This window comes from Octodon degus, unplaced genomic scaffold (genome assembly GCF_000260255.1).
Source record: "Octodon degus isolate 3935 unplaced genomic scaffold, OctDeg1.0 scaffold00067, whole genome shotgun sequence".
Lineage (NCBI taxonomy): Eukaryota > Metazoa > Chordata > Mammalia > Rodentia > Octodontidae > Octodon > Octodon degus.
In genome coordinates this window covers 5,030,278-5,047,326 of record NW_004524643.1, presented here as the reverse complement: position 1 = coordinate 5,047,326, position 17,049 = coordinate 5,030,278, and the positions used below count along the sequence as shown (strand labels likewise).

The following is a 17,049-nucleotide window of genomic DNA, read 5'->3' as shown; positions in this document are numbered from 1 at the left end:
CCGGCGCTTAAGGAGGTCTTCCTTGTCCCCTAGCACCCAGATGCTGCCTTTTTGGAGTTGGATATAGAAGCAGAATCAACTAGCCAGAAATATGAAAGGTTCTGCATTTTCTGGGGGAAAAAAAAAACCCAACAAGATGTCATACTGCAGCTTCCAAGAATAGCCTTGAAGCAGTTTGGATTTTGCCAACTGGAGTCCCTTATTTGTGGTTTGTGCCTGCCTATGTGACTTCATGAGTCACAAAGCAATTGCCTTCCCTGCCTCTGGCGACTACAAATTAACACTCGGAGTCTCAAATTGCAGGTGACAGCAAGGGTGATGGGCTCAACTGGTGGCACCGGGGAGACAAGTCCATGGTTTGAGTCCCTGAATCCTTCTCAGAATGAGAACCAGGCCTGCTGCCCTGTTTTCCCACCACACTCACATTCAGAACGGTTACACCCTCCGCCTTCCTTGAACCTTACCACCTGCCAAGTGGCAGCAGCGTGACCAGGTCTTGGGGAAAAGGCAGAGTTCTATAAAAAAAAAAAAAAAAATCAAAGGGGTCTAGAAGGGGACACTGGGCAGAAGTTTCCCATAGAGCAGCAGTTTGGCCCAAAAGAAAGGCTCAATCTTCCAGCCTACCCTCAAAGCCCACAGACTACCTCTGTTGGTGAAGTTCAGTGCACCATAGGAAAAAACCTTCTCGCCACTGACACTGCCAGCTGCGCTACTGAAACCTACCATCTCTGGGGAGGATTTCTCCACAGGCCACAGGGTAGGCTCAGCAATGCAAAGGGATGCTCCTCAGGCAAAGGACCAACAGCTCCAGCTCTGAGCTTCACACATGGAAGCCACTCAGTCATGGCTACTGGATCCTGTACTGAGAAGGGCCGGAGCCAGCCAGGGCCTGGCTGCCGGAAGTGCCTCTTGCGGCATCTTTGCAGAGAGTAGCATGGGAGGGAGTACCCCTTCTTTCTGCTGGCTTCCCATCTATCAGCACACTTGGAAGCCAACTCAAGCCAAAAGGAGCAACTCAGGATTATAAAGGGACCAGAAGAGCCACCGTGTCCTTCCAGTCAGGGGTGCCCAACTTGGTCACCCCCATAAGGGAGAATGCATGACCTCCTGGGACCACCTGCTGCACCCTGACTCCTCTCATCTGGAGGGGAGCTCAAGAAGTCTTCTCAGTCATTCCCTAGAGAGAGGAGCTTTGTCCCCCAAGGGCCCTGTGCTTCCTCTGGGACGTGAGCTCAGCCACAGGAGGCGGAAGCCCTCTCCATGCAGGCTGCCTGATGTGTGGCTTGCCGTGCTGCAGCCCCTCCAGGATGGCTTCGGGCATGCATTCACCATGGGAGTCTTAACCAGGTCCTGGCTGCAGCGAACGTCTGGATGCCTGCTCTGTTACCCCTGGCTCCAAGTCCACTGTGGACCCTGGTCTTCTCTGCTGGCTCTCCACTAAAAGTCCGAGTTCATCTGGTTCCTACATTTGAGGTCCCAGCCTCCTCTCCATGTGGTGTGGGCCCCACTGGTGCAGCCTGACAGGACCTCACACATGCACTTCTCCACCCCCGTCCCTTCTCTCTTGGCCACAGAGACAGGCCCTAGGATGACCCAGGGCATCAGTCCCCGCTCTCCAGTGTCTCATGGCCTAGCACCAGAGACAACTGAGAGTGGTCCAAGCACAGTTCAAGGAAGGAGGAAGGGCAGTCAGCATCACTGGGGTCCCAGGGTGCACCAGGCACCTGTACTCTGCATTATGCCCAGAGTCCTTACCAAGGCCTGAGGGGGGCTGCTGTCCCTGTCTGCCTCTCTGTCTCTCTCTCTCTCTCTCTCCCCCTTTCTCCTCTCTCTCTCCCCTCCCCCTCTCCCCTCTCCATCCGTCTCTCTCTATCAGAATTAAGTCATAACAAAGTAATTTCAGAACTGCTCATCTCCCTACTCTGTAACTCACTATAATTTTGTCATATGTGGCTGTTATGTCATATATGTGTGTATACGCATGTGTGTCTGTGGGTTTTAGGTATTGTGTACAAGTTTGTGTGTGTGTGTGTGTGTGTGTATGTGTGTGTATCTCTCTCTTTCCAGATAGGTAGGTAGGTAGGTAGGTGGGTGGGTGGGTGGATGGATGGATGGATGGATGGATGGATGGATGGATGGATGGATAGATAGATAGATAGATAGATAGATAGATAGATAGATAGATAGATAGATAGATAGATGGATCGATCTTATCCTCCATTATGCTCCGAATCTCTGCCTGGCCCACTCAGCCTCTCCTAGGGCTTCTAGGACAGTGTGGCAAACTTAGGGCACACATGCCATGTTGGCTGTTTGCCTCCCTGAAAGCTATTATTGTGTTTTTCCTTCAATGTATGAATGTCTGCTTACGTATTCAGGTTTAATTGTAGCGTTGGCACTTGGCAGTAAGTGGGCTTGGGGTTGCAGTTTGGGCACTCAGGTTCTGAAAAGCTCACCACCGCTTTGAGAGACGAGGAGCTCCAGCCAGGCACAGGAGCCCTCCCTGCCCACGGCCCTCCTGAAGACACAGGCCCTGCCCCGGGACCCAGGTATTTCAGATGCACCTGCGCCGGGCCCTGTGCCTTCAGCACCTCATCGGACCAAGCTTGGCTGACAGGCAAACAGCCTGGGACTGTGCAGCTTCCTTGAGGTCACACAGGTCACGAGGAGAACACAACCCAGGTCCATCTCGCCTAAAATGCACGCTTTCAGCCACCGGGCACGGAAACAACATGGTGTGGCTCTTTTGAAGCCACTGTGTAAACTGTAGCAAGTGAGCTCCACGGCCTCCAAAGCTCTAGCTGACATGGGCTGTGGCTTCAGAAGCCAGGGTGCAGCCCAGCCATCAAGGCCAGCCAGTGCTTTCAGCCACATCCCTCCAGCTTCCCTCCTGGAGTGCACGTGGCTCTCCTATCACCCTCCGCTCCCAGTCCCTCCCCAAGCCTGCTCTCTGCACAGGCAGCGGGCCTTGTACACTGTCTCCTGCAAGCCCAACAAAGCTCAGCAGTGGAGGTGCCCACAGGCCCAACCTCCAGGCCTGCCCAGCCCTGCAGCAGTAGCAGCACTATTTTCTCCAAGAAAGAAAAGGCCACGCTGATATGAAAGAAGCCCTGATGTTGCGCTAATGAGTTAGCTCAAACCCTACCAGGGAGCGGCCAAGTTCCCACCCAGCAGCACCGCTCTGCAGGCCACAGGGACCTTAGGCTCCTAGGAGACCTCACCGCAAGCAGCTGTGCTGCTCCCCTCAGCAGCGTAGCCTAGAGATGGCGGCACCTTCCACTCAAGCTCTGGCTGTCCCCGCTGTGAACCCCCCTACTCAGGCAAACCTGTGCATCTGGCTGCCAAAATAACATACACCTCACCACACAGAGAATGCATCAGACAACAAAAACTCACTGGATGCCTAGGAAAACTGTGAGCTCAAAATTCCAGTTCCCCGAAGGCAGCCTGTCTCGGAATGGAGAGTGGGAAGGGTCTAGGGCGAGCAACTTCAGTGACAGAAAGCAGCGTGGTGCAGCCAGGGCTGGGGAGAGGGCAGGGAGTCGGCACTTAATGGTGCTGGGCTGCACTGTGGGCTGACAGCCTGTGGATGGGGGGCAGCAACGGCCACACAGCCCTGCAAGGGGGCTTGATGCCACTGCACTGCACCCCTGGAGGTGAAACAGTTAAGCTCAGGTTATGCATGTTTTACCACAAAAGCAACAATAAAATGCGTGCAAAATAAAACCACCACAACCCCCATCTAACAGCACAAGCTGCTTCAGGCCAGGGTACAGAATATGTGGCCTCATACACAATGAAGATGACTTCAAAATAGTGTGGAGTTAAAGTGTAATAAGCCAGGGCTGGTGAGACAGCTTGGCTTATTACACTTTTTATTTTTCATCCTGCCTTCCCCAGGATCTTGACACTGACCCATCCTCCCTGCACCTGGCACCCATGAAATCTCCTATATCCCAGAGAAGTTTGGGTCCCAGCTCCTCAGTGTTGGACCCCAGGGGCTACCGTACATTGCCTGCTTAGGACAATGCCGCCCCACCCTTGGGTCCAGGGGTCCTTGCTGTATGACTGTTGCCTGCCATCCCTCAAAAGCACAGAAGGTTCTTCCCTGTGGTGAGCAGATTCCCCAATAGCTCCCTGAAGACGGGTGTCCCAGGCCAGGAGGGGGGATGCACTGTTGGCTTGAGTGGTGCCAGCAATGGCTGGGTTATCAGTTAAGTTGCTGTCCCACAAGTCAGGGCCTGGCATAGTTTTTTTTTACTGACTAACGTCAACTTTAAGGGCAGTCTCCATGAAGGCTTTTGACTCCCTTGGAGAACAGACTGTTGGCTGAAGAGTCTTTCCCACTTATGAAAGCAGTGTCGACTCCATCATGTACTATATTTACTACTCTGTGCATGCAGGCACGAGCACCTTTATTCCACATCTTAAGGTGTAACTTACATCCCTCCACCCCAGCATTCCCCTAAATGGGATGGCTTTCTCCCCCATGTTCCCATAATGCCCCGTGCTGACCTCCATTACAGTTGGTTACGCTGTGTGAAGACATGCATTTTACTTCCCTGCTTCCAAAGCCTTCTCTATATGGTACAGTGTACACTAAAGGGAAGAATGAATGAATGATGGTCGGGAAATAATCATTGTTGACATTTAATGAGCACCTATGAATCCTCAAGCAAGGTTAAAGGCTTTATGTATACTGAAGTCATCAACTACCGTCACAAGTCAAGGCATTGTTAGATACTAGCATCATCTCCATTTTTTTGGCAGAACCAGGGATTGAACTCAGGCCCTTACCCTTACCAGGGAAGCGTTTATTCTACTGAGCCATCTCCCTGGCCCCTCCATTTTTTAAAGAATTAGAAAATTCAGCAACCTACCCAAGGTCAGAGGGCCAGAAGTGGGGAATCTGTGATTCAGAAGCCCCAGCTGGAGTTTTGAGGCACATCCTTAACCACCATTCCAAACCTGCTCCCACACAAAGTGGTCAGAGCCCTGAATACCAAATCGGGGATGTGATCTTTGGTGTAGACCTTTAACTCATGATGCTGTCTGCCCTTCTTGCATCAGACTCCAAAATGCTGGGCGCTGCAGGTAACAAGCCTTCCCAGGCCCTTGTGGTTGTGAGACCCCAGGTGACCAAGTTATAGGTCATGGAACATGAGCAGGGGATTTTTATGCCCCTTGGAAGACTGAGCCATAAGATCCTCTGTGTTTGTTCTTCCTCTCAAGGGCTATGGCCTTAGAAACACATAGCAAGGACAGCAAAGCCCCAGGGAGGAAGGAGCCAGGTCCCTTGCATGCCCACATGGAGGGAAACCTTAGAACCAGACACATGTTTTGGTCTACATAGGTGAGAAATAAACATATAGTGGGGGAAGCTGCTGAGAACCAACAGTCGGTCTGTTAGGCAGCAACTATCTCCTTAAAGTATAAAGGAGGTGCCCATGGCAGGCACGCCACATGGCCCAAGTCAGAAGGCACCTCCCTCCAGTAAGGAGTTTGGTCATGTGGGAATCTGCATTCTAGTTATAAAGCCATTATGATTGGTCAACTTCCAATAACAGCTATCATGGTCATTTTATGTCTTGTATTCCATGGAGATCCCAATACCCTGGAACAGCTGCATGGTACCCAGCGACAACCCAGATCGCACAGGGCACAGACACACCCTGCCAATGGCATGAGACAGGAGCGGGAGCAGCCCACATGCTCCCAGAGCCCTGTAAGCCCTTCCGACATGGTGGGAAGAACAGGGGTCTCTAATGCCCACCCTGGAGGCCTGGATAAGTGACACAGCATGTGCAAACAGGAGGAGGGGTCCCTCGCACACAGGGCTCACAGGTGGGCATGGTGGGGATCAGCATGGGGATGACCGCACCACTGCCCCCCAGCAGGCCAAGCCCAATGCAGGTAGGCTGGGGTCTCATGTGGAGAGTGGGGGCTGCAGGGCTCGCGTCTCTTCAGCCGACTTTCCACTCCAGGCTGGACAGCTGGAAGCATGCTTTGCACCGAGTCTCCCATAGAGTGACCTTCGAGCCCGAATGGTACTCTATCTGGGACATGCAAATTAGGCCTCAAGGACTTGACTCTTCTTGCCACTAAGGGTAAAGATGTGGAGCGATGCTGGGGCGGGTGCAGAGCTCATGACGAAGTGAGCTCGGAGGTGGCATGCGCCTGTAATCCCAGCTCTTGGGAGGCTGTAAACAGGCGGATCACTACAAGTCCGATCTAGAAGTGAGACCCTAAACACCCTGCAGACCCTTCCCAAAATATAAAAATAAAATAAATAAATTTTTAAAAAGTAAGCTTGGAAAGGGTTTGTCCTGACAGCTGTTTACTGTGTCCACAGCATCACATCTGAGAGGCTTCAGTGGCCGGAAGCCGTCCCCACCACAAGCCACTCCCACCCAGCAGGGTCTGATCACCTGTCCTCCAAAGGAACCCCCAGTCTGGAACAGTGGGGCCACCTGATCGCATCTTGGACCTCTTCCCCTAACAGATGCATGCTTAACAAGTTTTTGGTTGTTTTCTACTTTGTCAATTTATCAATACAAAGGCACTCCCAAAACATACACAAACTTGATCACAATTTTATCCACATTTACTTTTACTGGAGAGAAAAAAAAAAAAAATCACACTCTCTTCTCTTCCCCTTTATAGTCAAAGTCTCCAAAAGAGTGGTCTATCCTTGTGAGGCCTCATCCTCCACTCCTGTCACCTTCCGCTGCCACAGTCTGACTTCTTGCATCAGGCCCAATGTCCACACCCACTCTTCTAAAACCAGTTGCCACTTACTAGGCCTTATCCTGCTGGTGGTCTCTGCACTGGTGGTCTTTGTGGGCTCCAGAACCTCAGCCAGTTCCACCATGCCCGCAGCCTGATGACCTGCCAAGCTTTAGCTCCCGCAAGCTCCTCTCCACTGCATTTCAGGCCATGTGTCATCTGCCATCTGACACCTCCTGGCTCTCCAATGCAGACCTGTCAGGTGGCCCATCCACCTTCGCCCACATCTCTCCCATTTCCGGCAGCCCCACCCCATGAGCAACTCCATCTGCACCAGACTCTGGCGCCAAACTTCTGGAGTCGAAGGTCTCCTCCCCATTCCCCTCATCTGGCAGAGCTGGCGGGTCACCAGGTCCTGCCTCCTCGTAGCCACGTCCCCTGGCTCCCATCCCTGTCTGTAGCCCAGGCCTCCACCCACTCACACTGGGACTCACAGTGCTCCTCATCAATGCTGCCCTGTCTCCACATTCGCCTCCCTCCAAGGTCCCAGCCTCGTCCTCAAACTACAGCCAGAGAGATCATCCTGTCAGGGACACTCACTTGGTCACAGACCTTCAGCAGCTCCCGGACAAGCTGTGGGGTTGTTTGCCTCCAAAGTCCTAGTGGAGCAAACACAGCCTGCTTTGATGATCTGGCCTCTACCTGCTCCGGAAGCCCCTCCTGTCCAACTCCCCGGCCCCATGACCTCCAGACTTACAGAACCACTTCCTGGTCCCTGATGACGGAACTCCTCCACACATCGCCCCTGGGCCCTGGCTTGCACTGGTCCCCTGTCTGGAGTGCCCACTTAGATCCTGGTCACTTGGTGAAAGCCCAGTTGTCTGTAGAGCTAAAGCCTCCATGGCAGCAGAATTTCATGGGTCCCAGTCTGGATGCTGGAGGCAAGAGCACATGCCACAAATCCCGACCCACCCTTTACCAGCTGGGAGAGCCAGCATGGGTGACCTAAGCTCTTTGAACCTCAGTCTTCTCATCCATAAAGTGGGGATAATGAGAGTCCTGACCAGCTGGGCTACTTGAAGATGAAAGACAACGTTGCCAGGCTAGGTCGCGCTCTCCCTTGCCTGTACATCTTTGAAGATTTGTTTTGCCCCTTCTTCACACCTTTGCCTGCACTGTGCTCTGCGGACGTTGGCAGAATGCTTCCCCACATGCTGCTGTGTGGACCTCCTTGCAGGTGTGTTTGCCTCTCTGAACTGTGAGCTCTCAGAGGCCAGAAGTGGCACAAGCCCGTGTCTAGGGCCTGGGCCTCTATCCATGCTTGGTGCTTGGAATGACTGCTTGTGGTTCCAACCAAATCAGGGACACTACATGGAATGCAGGCTATGGGGTGGCCTGAGTCGTGACTTTACAGCCCCTATACCCCGTGGACAAGTCCACGCTTTCCAGGCAGGCTGCCCAGCTCTTCCCCAACACCACCCTCCTTATGCCAAGCTGGGCTCCCAGAGGCTCGCAGCTCGCCTGTGCTGCCGCCTCTGTGTGCACCTGCAATCTCGGCTCTCCTTCTCCTGCCTGCTCACGTCTCAGGCAGTCAGCCACAGCACTGACTGGAGACCTACTAGGTGCTGTGCTTCACAGGGCACTCAGTCTACTTCGGAGATCAAGCTCTCTGATTCTCTAGCCAGAGCTGAAGCAGAGGCGACCACCAAGATGTGTAGAGTGGAGTTGGGAGATGGAGTCCCTGAGAGCTGCAGAGGGGCTCCCAGGCAGGCTGTCTAGGGTGGGATGGACAGGAGCAAAGCCTCCTCCCCGCTGGCCCACGGCTCATTCCCCTACTTTCTCCTGACTCCTGACTTCTAGGCCAGAGGCCACTAAGCCCAGCTCTACTGCAGAGTCACTGGGAGGTGTGCGGATCTCCAGCGTCCAGTGTCCACTCGCTAGCACATTTTCTGCAGCTTGACATCTAAGAGGCGAAACGCTTTCAACTCCAGCGAATTCTGTCCGGCAGCCAGGTCTGGACACTGGCAGCACCGTCCACCACAGCCATTCCATTTGCTGAGCACCTAACGAGGTCCTTGCCGGGCTGTGGGTACCAGGCACACCCCTCCCCATTTCCTGAGAACTGTGGTCCGGCGGGGGAAGATAAAGGGTCCCTTGGGACAAGGACAAGGCGCTTCACTGAACCTTGAGCCCATAGTATCTTTCCTGTGTTAATATTATCCAGATAACCCAGGTTTAAACTTCTTAAGGAAAAGCCCAATGTCTTGTCGGTTCTATTTCCCAGAACATCTCAGCTCTAGGGAATCAGCTGATACTCAGTCAATACTCAAGATTCATATAACTCAGCCTTTTGAACTATTTGCTTTATGGACAAATTCACTCACTGGTGAACTGTCCACTGAATTTTATCTTTGGAATCCCAGTACCAGTGTTCTTTTTGCAGCCAGTAGCAAGGTGGCAGAGATTTGATGAATGAATAAGCAAATTAATAAATGTTTATCAGTAAGTATGTACTTCGAGAAGGACAGACCTGCTTCCACATCTAGGTGTTTTAATTGGACTATGGATCTTTAATTTGGGGATTCATTTCCAGATGTGTAATTACATAAGGCTTTGTTGTTTTTGTTATTATGGTTATTAATGATGTAATTAATACCTTCCTGGATCCCAGCAGTCAGCTGGGTTCTGTGTGAACGTGCCGAAGCCGGGGAAGGAGCTGTTGGTCTGTTCTTTCCATCAAGCTCTCCACCTGGCCAGCAGTCCAGTGTGCCGCACCCTCGCCCTAGTCCCCATACAAGGACCTGTAAGTGGCTGAAAGCCTTTACGAGCAGGCGTGTCCACCTGCATGGACGGGCGGGCCCTGGCTGAGTCACAAAGGACTGACGGGCTGGCCACAGCTGCCACCGTGTCGACACATGGAGGAGTCAGGGGCTAGCATGTAGATGCACTGCCCAGTGCTTCAGAGAGGCGGTGCGACAAAGCGAGGATGTGCACAGGAGGCTCTGGGACACATCCAAGAGTGGGGGCGCACTTGGGCCAGCAGGGCTGGGCTGGGCTGGGCAAGCATAAGTTGTGGGCACCGACTCTACCTCACCCTGTGAGGGCCACCACTCCCAGTGGCTCGGTGCTGCTCCTGACCTTTGTCTGTTTAAACCATGAAAATGGGACTCAGTCTTGCTGTGGCTTGGGTCCAAGGTCAGTGGCCCTCCCCCAGGCCCTCCCGGGAGATAGCTTTATCACGACTCCCTCTGGTCTTTTCTGAAGTGTATGCTGGATCCTGGGGAGAGCGGGTATGCAACCCAGTCTAGGCCTGCTGGCTTCCGCTAGGAGGCAGAAGGAATTATTTGGTGCTCATTCACATTTCCATTGTACACACAAGGATGACCATGCACCAGGCAGTGTGCTGTGTGAGCTCAGCCTAGCAGTTCCTGGATGAAGCCTCAGGAGAGCGAGCAGACCCTGGTGGGGCGGCCAGCTCTGAGAGCATCCTCTTCTCTTCAGCAGGGCCCAGAGGCGCGCTCTGCCCACAGAAACTGTGCTGCTACCTATCCGTAGGCGCTTCAGGGGTCTGAGCAGAAGGAAAAGATGAAGACAGCGCCGACTGCTACTTGGTGTGCAGAGAAACAGAGGTCTCCTGAGAACTGCCTTTCCAAAGGGTCTGTGGAGCCCAGGAAGGTTCCACACAGTAAATGCAGAAAGGCTGCCCGATCAGACAGGACAGAACCCATCCCTAGACTACAATCCACTTCTGAGGAGGAGGAAGATATCTCCTGCTGCGGCACAGGGTGCACAAGCACTGGGATGTGAAAGTCTGGCAACACTTGCTCACTCCACAGTACCAATGAGTCTGTGGAGAGGCTACGTGGGAGGTGCAGGGCTCAGGACCCCAAGTCTCCTGGGGACACTCAGAGGCCAAGGCCCCAGAGCTCAAGATGCTGGGACACACACTCTGGTCCCGCCAAGAGCCTTGACCACTCACCCGGTCAGCGTGCCCCTCCCTGACTGCAGACTCCCGCAGCCTACAGCCAGGAGAGGACCAGAGGGCGTGACTAAGCTGGCGAGGGTGGAAGGGTGGAAGGGTGTGTCTCCCACCCCACAGCGCACTGCGGCCTGCTGGCGGAGTGGAGACGCTGGATGCTTCCTTTGGTATCTGGGCCCGTGCTGTGAAAACCACTCATTAGGGTAAGTGTGCTGTCCCCGGAAGGACTTTCTCTTTCTTCATAAACATGATATCCACAGGCTACGAGTGTGGGCTATTGATAGGAAACCAAGAAGCTATCTCTGACTTCAGATCCCTCTGGCTGACTGGTCTTTTCCTCTCCATGAAGGGCAACTCAGACTGCAAAGCTGATTTCCTTGGATGATCTCAGCAAGGTATTCATTAAAGAGGGTACAGCCGGCCCAGAAGACAAGAGCTCCTGGAAGGCTCTCTCTCTACCAGTCTCCTTTCCTTTCTAAAGATATGACATAAAAAAAAAAAATCTGGTCAGCCCTATAACAAATAAACTACTTCCTGGTTGCTTTTGCCTTGCAAGTATCATCCTTAAAAACAGCTGTATTTTTTAGCATTCCTTTATTCTTGAAGTAGCTGTCGCACCTCGACGCCCCCAGCTCCTGCAGAAGCTCTGCGAGGCCCCGTCTGGAATGCAAAACCATCCCTGGGGAGACAGTCCGCACTGGAACTCGCAAGGGTGTTTACTATCTGCTTATTTGGCCAGAGGAATCCGAGCCATTTTAAGTACGCATTGTCCATGTAGCTTCGTCCCACCGCACTCCCTCAGCCCCACCAACATCACCTCCACTGTTACCTGAGAGCAAAATACAGGAAACGGACCCAAACTGAAAACAAGCCTGCACGCATGCACACCGTACTTCAGATGCCTGGAGAACTTCCAGCTGGGGGATCTGTTCTGTCTACTGGTCTTTCCTTCCACGAGGCTCACACAGAGGTGAGTGTTTGGCAAGGCCTCACCCAGTTGGGCCCCAAGCCCCCTCTTCTTCGCACAGCCACCTCTCGACTGCATGTTCCACTCGGTGTGCTCTCATCTAAGAGGGAAACGCGCACACCTCTCCTCCCAGACACTGAGTCAGGCCCGTTCTCACCCCAGACCTTTTCCCTGCAGAATCTTCCACCTCCTTTCTCTGCGTGCGCTCTCACGGTCAGGCTTCAACATGAGCCCCGTGCACCACTGTGGCGCGGCGCTCCCTGGCTGCTGTCCTCTTCCCAGTACTTCCAGAGCCCCAGGGGTATCTCTCTATGGTGACACTCAGATGGCGGTGACTATAGACATCTGGCCCACTACCAGGCAGGCCTCCTGCTCCTGGGAGTCAAGGGATTGCATCTTATTCAACCTTGCAAGCGCAGAACCAAGCCTAGGGCTGGTGCTCAGAAGGACCATTCTGAACGCTGGAAGCTTCCATCAGTGTGTGGCCTCCTGTTCCCCAGTCCTTCCTTCCCTGTGCAGAGAAGCCCAGTGAAACATGAAACAGAGGAGGTGTTTGGAATCAGACACGCTGTGCCAGAGCCCTGGCCCTTGTGGGTAAGTTAGTTACTTAGATCTTCGCCCATTTCTTCCTCTGTGTGAACAGCCTTGTATACCTCTCCAAGGCCTCCCATAAGGAAAAAGGTCACATATACAAACCCAGCACCTGCCCAGCAGATACAGCCCAACACACAAAACCTTGAGCTCAGTAGAAAACGTGGAGGCAAAAGGCATCCACAGAACAAGGTGAGTGGCTTCTATCCAGCTCATGTGTCATCAACAGAGACAAGGGGCAGCCAGCTGCTCTTTGAGCAAGAGAGAGCAAGCTGCCCCCAGTCCCCGCCCTCAGAACAAGTGTGCTTGGCAGTAAAGCCAAGCCACGGTTATCTGAATGGAAACAGTGCCAAGATCGGGCTTTAGCCCCCTCACTTCCTGTCCTGAGCTGTCACAAGACTGCCGTTAAAGGGTCGTGCTGACTGGGCACTGCCAGGCACCCAGCACAAGGCACCAGAAGCAGCTTGGCCTCTCTGGCCATGCTGCTGCGCCCAGGTTTTATGAGGCCTTGATAAATGGCAAGGTGGAGGCCCTGCTAACACCTTAGAAGTCCAAGTTCAGGGTCAAAGGGAGCCGTGGAAGGCGTGGCAGGGAGCCCTGTGAGGAGGCACTGTGGTGCTGGGGAAAGCCCTCTGGGCGCGGGAGTTCGGCTCTCACCTCACCTCTGCCATTGGCCTTCTATGCTTTTGCTTAAATCATGCCCCTGACTTCACTCATAACAGAGCACTGGATTAGACAACTAGTTCTCTCGGCTGTCACACTCTGCAACTGTAAACTGCAGTGACAAATCCACCTACCACAACCCTTCCCCTGTCTGAGTTAGCTGAGGAAGGTGTCTCCTGTCCCTCAGCGAGCAGCCTCTACCCACGTGCTGTCCTTACTCCACAGCGCCTGGTCCCCTGGGCCACAGACTGGCAGTGGCTGTGGACATACTCCTGACACACCTACCACCCTTTGAGTAATACTCAGCAGAGTCTAGGAACCTGGGAGCACCAAGAGTGGGGGTGTCCCAGCACTCGATAATGCTACTCCCCTCTTAGACCAACTAATCTCTGCTCTTCAGGTCACCAAAACTCCTGCAGAGTTAGACGTCTTCCACGCCGCTGGCAGGAGCTGAGGGTGGCAGTGGGCTGTCCTTATCCGTGTGCTGCCATATGCCCAGGGGCGTGGGGGTAGGCAGAGCTACACAGGACAGCACAAGCTCTGGCCACGTGAGGAGGAAGTGACTGTAGGGATTGTGGGGACAAACTCAAAGTGAGCATGGAGGACCACCCAAGCCTAGGAGGCTTCTTTAAGATGCCACCCAAGCTTCCCTATGTCCTTATCAAGACATCTGGAAGGAGTTCCATGACTTGCCTGGGACTACCTACCCACAGTGTGGACAGCTAACGTGGAACAGGACCCTGTGGATCTCAGCTTGCTCCTTTTTCCACTCAACTCCACTGACCTCAAGAGTCTAATAAGGTCAGCAGATCCTATGTAGACTTTAAGAAACATGACCCGTGTGTCACTTATGGGCAGGGCAGGCCAACAGATGTGAGGATAACAGCCTCCCCCGCTCCACACAGTCCTTCCTCACATAGTATTATTTCTTTTCTTCTCCTCTAACCCTTGCCACGAAATCTTGGGAAGCTCAGAGGTCAGTGAGAAGGGAGAGGTAGGTCTCTGCTTCTAGAACAGATAAAATCACCACAGCTGTTGCTCTCCCTTAATCTAGAGATCACTGATGGGGGAAGGGCGGCACAAAGAGAAGATCAAATTAACCCAATAGAAGGCTGGCCTCTTTAGGGCAAGAGTCTTATGGTGGGCAATTCAATGAGACATCTGAAGGTTTAATAATGACAAACAACAGGGTCTGCCTCTTCTGGGGACCTCATAAGCTCCAGGTCGGACAGACCATCTCGGCATGAGGAGAAGGAGGAGGCGGCTATGAGGAAAAGAGTCAAGGGATTAATTATTTAGTGGGTCTGACCCAGTTCCCTGCAGTAAGGCTGCGTGAGAAGACAGCTCACTGGTTCCTTATCACGGCCAGAAACTCAATTACTTCACAGGGCCAGGACCTCTTTACTGCCAGAAAGAATCCATTTATGGTGCAGAAGAACAAGGGGAAGAAAGAGGAGGGGGAAGAGGAAGGAGGAGGAGCCAAAGTTCACTCATTCAACAACTATGTATCAAGCACCTTGTGCATTCCAGCCCCTCCAGTGACTTACATATGGTTAGATTTCATAGAGGAAAGAGACCATGGAATTTATAAGCAGAGGGCCTGACTGGCACCTCAGTTCAGCCTTTAGTGCCATTACCCTGGGCAGGCTTCAGCTTGTTTAAGGCCAATTTTTCATCTGGAAAATGGGAGTGAATCATCTACCTGCCCAATCATGAAGATGAAATGATCTTTACCAAACATGAAGCGCAATGTAAATGCAAGGCTTAAACAATAATGACATAATACAACACACTTTCCCTGCCCTAGAGAAGCGCATAATGTGGTCATGTTTTGCAAAGCAATCCGAGGTACCTATTTGGCCAACATCACATTCTCTGTAATTTGGGAAAATTGTGTGTTTCAGCTTGCCAAAGGAGACAGCGCTGGGCATAGGTCTGGTCTTCAGTCTGTGCCTGAGAGCAGGAAGGAAGGGGTGGAGTTCACATTGAGACCCTCCTGGCCCTGGGTCAAGCCTCGATGCAGGAATGAGTCGGAAGAAATCCCAGATCCACGGGGGGAGGAAACAGCTGGACACACGCCCCATCAGAAACAGAATGAATTCATCCGTGCACAGCAGGGCTGAGCCAGCCGACCCCTCCCAGCACATGTCACCTACTGCAAGCATGCCTCCTTAATGTGGGGTTTCTGCAGCACAGAGCAGGGACTGCTCAGCGGGGAGAGACGGCCATGCGGGCCTCCTTCCCAGGACTTCTCTAGATGCTAAGAATCCTATTCGTAGGTCCGGCAAATTCCTCTCATCCTGGTTCCGTTTGGGTCCTCAGCACCTGCCAGGTCAGCCTCTAAGAGTAAACTCATGCCACCAAATATCCCCACGTCCTAGCCTCTTGGGTTGGTCCTGGTTCTCTCCTTGACCCTCACCTTTCTTCCTCCTGCAACCGCACTGAGATCCTGAGATGCCTACTCCTGCCCACCGTCCCAGGGCACCTATGGAGGGGTTAAGTGTCCGGCCCTCTGCGCTTCCCCCAGCTCAGGGCATTTTGTAAGTTCTTCACCTCCTGAAAGTGCAAACTTAACGGCTTTAGAACGTTCTCAGGTTACTGTGTGCAGAAGGGAGGCACAGCAGAAGGAAGGGGAGGGGAAAGAAGCCCAGAAGTGAAGCCCAGGGCCTGTATTCCCATTGCCCATCTGACTCCAGGGAGTTCTGCAAACTTGAGAAAGTCTCTTCAGGCCAGGCCTCAGTTTCCCTGCTTGGTAATGAAAGGGTTGTTCTCAATAGCCTCTCTAATTATAAAGTTCACAGAAACTAGGCCAGCCTGGGACACAAAGGACATGAGGCCTGGTCCTAATTAACCAAAAGCTGGGAGCAAGTTTTTTGGCTGCTCCCAGCCTATCTCTGTGTCTGTAAAGTAGGAAGCAGGGGGTACTGCAACTGCCACTCCCAGGATTCAAGGCTATGTGAGACACTGGCTCGGAGATGGTTTCGTGGACCACAAAGTCCTGGCCTAACTTGGGATTCAGATTCCTTTAGTCAACAAAGAGCTGTTGACCTTATGGCAGCATCACAGGGACCGTGCCAGCCAGGAGGGGTTGCCAGGCCCAGACAGGAAGACTGGAGGGTGGTCCCTGGTGGGCAATGGAAGCCACCTTGGCTCAGAGAATGGTATATCTGAGGGGCAGCGAAGCGCTACAGGGCGCCAACCTCATCTGGGGAGGTGAGGGAGGCTCCCCAGAGGGAACACTGTGTCTTTGCCATGGCAACGTGCTCCAGAACGGTGGGTCTCGAACCAGGGCACAGACCAGAGGCAGAAGAGTGTGGCTGGGCTCCAATGGGATGGGGCCTTGAAGACCACCAGGGCTAGTCACTTGCATCCTGAGGAGGCTCTTCAGCAACACTGGAGGGGACGGAGTAGAAGGGACAAGCAGTGGATCCAGGAGGCAGCAGAGGGAAGGCTCTTACCTCAGCTCCTGAGGGGCCACAAACAAACAAGGCTATTGCCCGTGTCCGCCTGCACCAAGCCTTTCAGACCCTAGACCTGCATGGAGCTTGGAAGGTACACAAAGCCCTAACCAGGGCTCTTCTCAGAATGGAATTGCATTTGCAAATCTTGGCCCAGTAGCCTGGGAGGCATTGAAGTCACTGCCCACAGAGCACCTGGGCTTGAAGAAAGAGTCTAAGAGCTCCCACACCACCCAGCGCATAAAGGAGTCCCACCACTGTGACTTACGTGATTTTCAGGCATCACAGGCGCTGAAGTCTTCCTTCAGGAAGAGTCCTGCACGGGTTACCATGTTCCTATAAAAACAAGAGGCTACGATTAATATCAGGTTCATGATCCAACATTCCAGCCTTCTGTCTTCTCCCTTCCAAGAGGGTCTTCCATGGCACTGAGTCTCCTAAATACATTATTTTGGGCACCTTGTCTCATAGCAGCACTTGAAATGGACAGAGTGCTCTGCTGTGCTCCAAGTTTTGCCTGTGAAGAAAGACTCCTGAGGGGCTGGAGAGATGGCTCAGTGGTCTAAGGCACCTACATAGAACAAGCTTGGCAAAGCATCAAGGACCGCGGTTCAATCCCCCAGCACCACATGCCAGCCGGCCCCGCCCCCTGGTGGGCTGAGCTG

The 17,049-nt window shown here is 53.1% G+C and overlaps 1 protein-coding gene across 2 annotated transcripts in view; it reads right to left on the bottom strand.

Annotated features, from left to right (window-relative positions):
* The window catches only part of Mical2 (microtubule associated monooxygenase, calponin and LIM domain containing 2), a 231,139-nt gene that overhangs the window by 190,506 nt on the left and 23,584 nt on the right, over nt 1–17,049 (bottom strand). The window contains exons 2-3 of one of the 2 annotated variants that reach the window (XM_023719407.1): nt 16,653–16,720; nt 7,327–7,385 (exon numbers count right to left, since the gene is read on the bottom strand). Coding sequence is in view for 1 of the 2 variants with exons in the window: in XM_023719410.1 (XP_023575178.1) it covers nt 16,653–16,667 (15 nt within the window). In the remaining variant the exon portion in view is untranslated. Of the gene's footprint in view, nt 1–7,326; nt 7,386–16,652; nt 16,721–17,049 lie in introns of those variants that run through there. The other variant, XM_023719410.1, reaches the window with a different exon arrangement.